This window comes from Triticum dicoccoides, chromosome 4B (genome assembly GCF_002162155.2).
Source record: "Triticum dicoccoides isolate Atlit2015 ecotype Zavitan chromosome 4B, WEW_v2.0, whole genome shotgun sequence".
Lineage (NCBI taxonomy): Eukaryota > Viridiplantae > Streptophyta > Magnoliopsida > Poales > Poaceae > Triticum > Triticum dicoccoides.
Window position 1 is genome coordinate 445,973,341 of NC_041387.1, and position 2,354 is coordinate 445,975,694.

General features: G+C 61.2%; 1 protein-coding gene across 1 annotated transcript; it reads right to left on the minus strand.

Annotated features, from left to right (window-relative positions):
- Positions 1-243: 243 nt before the first annotated feature.
- LOC119293736 (histone-lysine N-methyltransferase family member SUVH2-like) lies at positions 244-2,137 on the minus strand. The gene has a single exon (XM_037572108.1). The coding sequence runs from the start codon at positions 2,120-2,122 to the stop codon at positions 560-562; it is 1,563 nt and encodes a 520-aa protein (XP_037428005.1). The 5' UTR covers positions 2,123-2,137; the 3' UTR covers positions 244-559.
- Positions 2,138-2,354: the final 217 nt, after the last annotated feature.

Here is a 2,354-nt window from a genome sequence, read left to right on the forward strand (position 1 = left end):
TTGTATGTGTAAGTATTTGAGAAAGAGGCCTTGACCCCTTTTTTCTAACCAAAGTAAAAAAAAACATGATTTTTAGGGACGAAGGTATTCATTGCCCACACAATCAAATACTGAGATTTTAGATTACCACGTAATTTAAAAAAAACTATGTTACCAAACTAGGCCTGAAGTTGTATGTACTCACTACTCACTTCAATGTACATTAAGTGACGCAGTTTTATTACAACTTAGTTTTGGGTCGGAGGGAGTAACTTAACATTCATCCATGTTATGAGATGCAAGGTTCAGAGAGTCTGATTTTCCACATAAATACGCGATAGAGTTGCTGAATATGAAGAACTGAAGGTGTTTTGTGCCAGCCACATACTGTACTAAGGTAACTACACCAGCACTTGTGCAAGTAAGCCCTGAATAACCTAAACCCACATCAAGAATGATGAAATCACAAAAAGGAAAATTCCCACCAACTACAGAGACCCGTGAAACCACCAGCTATTGAGCTTCAAGATGCAGTCGAACTTTTTCATCTCTGATCCCTCTCGCCAGTCAACTTTGCAGATCACTGACCGATGCCGTAGTCGATGCTCAGCTCCCGCAGCGGCGGGATGGTGTCCATGGCGAACAACATCAGACGAGGGTACGACTCGTTGCCGTCGCCACGGAGCACCAACTGGACGAACACGTTCGGGGCGCTGCTGTGGCTGATGTAGGGAGCAAAGTTCCTCCTCCGGGACACGTCGAGCACGTAGCGCGGGCGCGGCCCTGCCAATTGCGCGAATCGGGGAGGTTCCTCGGCGTCGTCCGGAAGCGTGGCCGCGGAGGCGTCTCCCCACTCCCTCCATCTCGCCGGAAACTTCTTCGGATCGACGATGCCGCCCCATTCAGTCGACGCGCCGGCGGCATTGCTTGCGTGGTGACCGTCGTCGTCCACGGTGACCACGTCTCCGCTGAACTCGCAGACGAAGGCGCCCGGCTGGATCAAGTCCAGTGCCCTGACGCCCCAATCTGTCTGCCTCGATCGGAACACCTCCAGCCGGTGCTGCATCCCTCGCTGCGTCACCCGGTTCGAGCAGCTCGCAGGGCACCCGCACCGCGCGCCGCACTCGTACACCACCGGCCTTCCCCTGACGAGCGTCCCGTCGGCATTGTACGCCGGGCCGCCTCCGCCATTCTTCCTCACGCAGGCGCAACTGCCAGATGACCACGACCCGCCGCACGCCGCCGTAGCATACTGGCAGCACCTGAGACGCCTCGCCGTCCCGGGCAGCACCGGGGGCGGCGGGAAGTCAGGGCGGGCAATGTACTCGAAGCCGAGGGGAGAGAGGTCTCGATCCACATTGTTGAAGACGGGGACACGGATCACCTCCTTGCCCTTGGACAGGTCTCGCGTGACGTAGCCGCGCGGCCGGATGTTGGAGTCGAGCGTGTTCGTGAGATCCCGGGCAGAGCGCCAGATTTTGCTGCCGAGCGGAGCCTGGCCGGGGATGCGCACGAGCTTGAACTTGCAGACCTCGTGGCCTGACTTTCCGGGGCCATAGGTGATGGAGTCGACCTTGTAGAGGCCGTCGTATACGTAGAGCTTGGCGCTGGGGCTGGTGTCGCAGTCGTGGCTGCGGATGACGCGTACCTCGACGCCGTACTTGTGGCTGTAGGCGAGCGCGAGGTTGCCGCGCTCGAATTCCTGGTCGGTGTTGTGCTCGACGCCGTGTCGCGGGCGGCCGCCGCTGCCGGTGTAGATAAGGACTTCGCCGTTGTCGTGGTCGTCGAGGTAGCCGCCGGAGGAGACAATGCTGGTGGCGACGGGGTGCCCCTCGCTGACGAGGTTGGCGGGGATGAAGCCGATGCCGGCCTGGGTTTGGTTGTGGAGGCCGACGACGATGAGCTCGGCGCGGTAGCTGAAGACGTCGCCGACGAAGACGCCCGGGATGGAGCCGACGATGCGCACGTCGCGGTAGAGACAGAGGCCCTGGGAGAGCATCGTGCTCAGGGCGGTCATGTCGGCGCGAGTGCGGCCGCCGCGGTGGTAGATCCCCCGGACCGCCTCGAAGGTGAGGCGCGCCCGGCGCACGAGAGTGCGGACCTCGAGGTGGTCGGCCTCCGCGGTGACGGTGGCGCGCACCATCTCCGGGCCGGCTGTGCCGCGTGCGCGCTTCTTGCCCTTGGCGCTGGCTCTGGCAGTCGAGGAAGAGGCCCGCGCCGGGTCGGCGCTGCGCGGCGCAGGCGGAGGCGGAGGCGGGGTGGGCGTAGAGGAAAGGCTGGCGCTCCGCGGGGCAGAGGGAGGTGGGGGAGGCGATGGCTGGGGAGGTGTGGAGGAAAGGCTGGCGGAGATGGCGTCGAGGCGCCGCTGGGCGAGG

Coding starts and splice junctions, on each gene's coding strand:
- LOC119293736 (XM_037572108.1), bottom strand. CDS start 2,122: ATGGTGCGCGCCACCGTCACCGCGGAGGCCGACCACCTCGAGGTCCGC.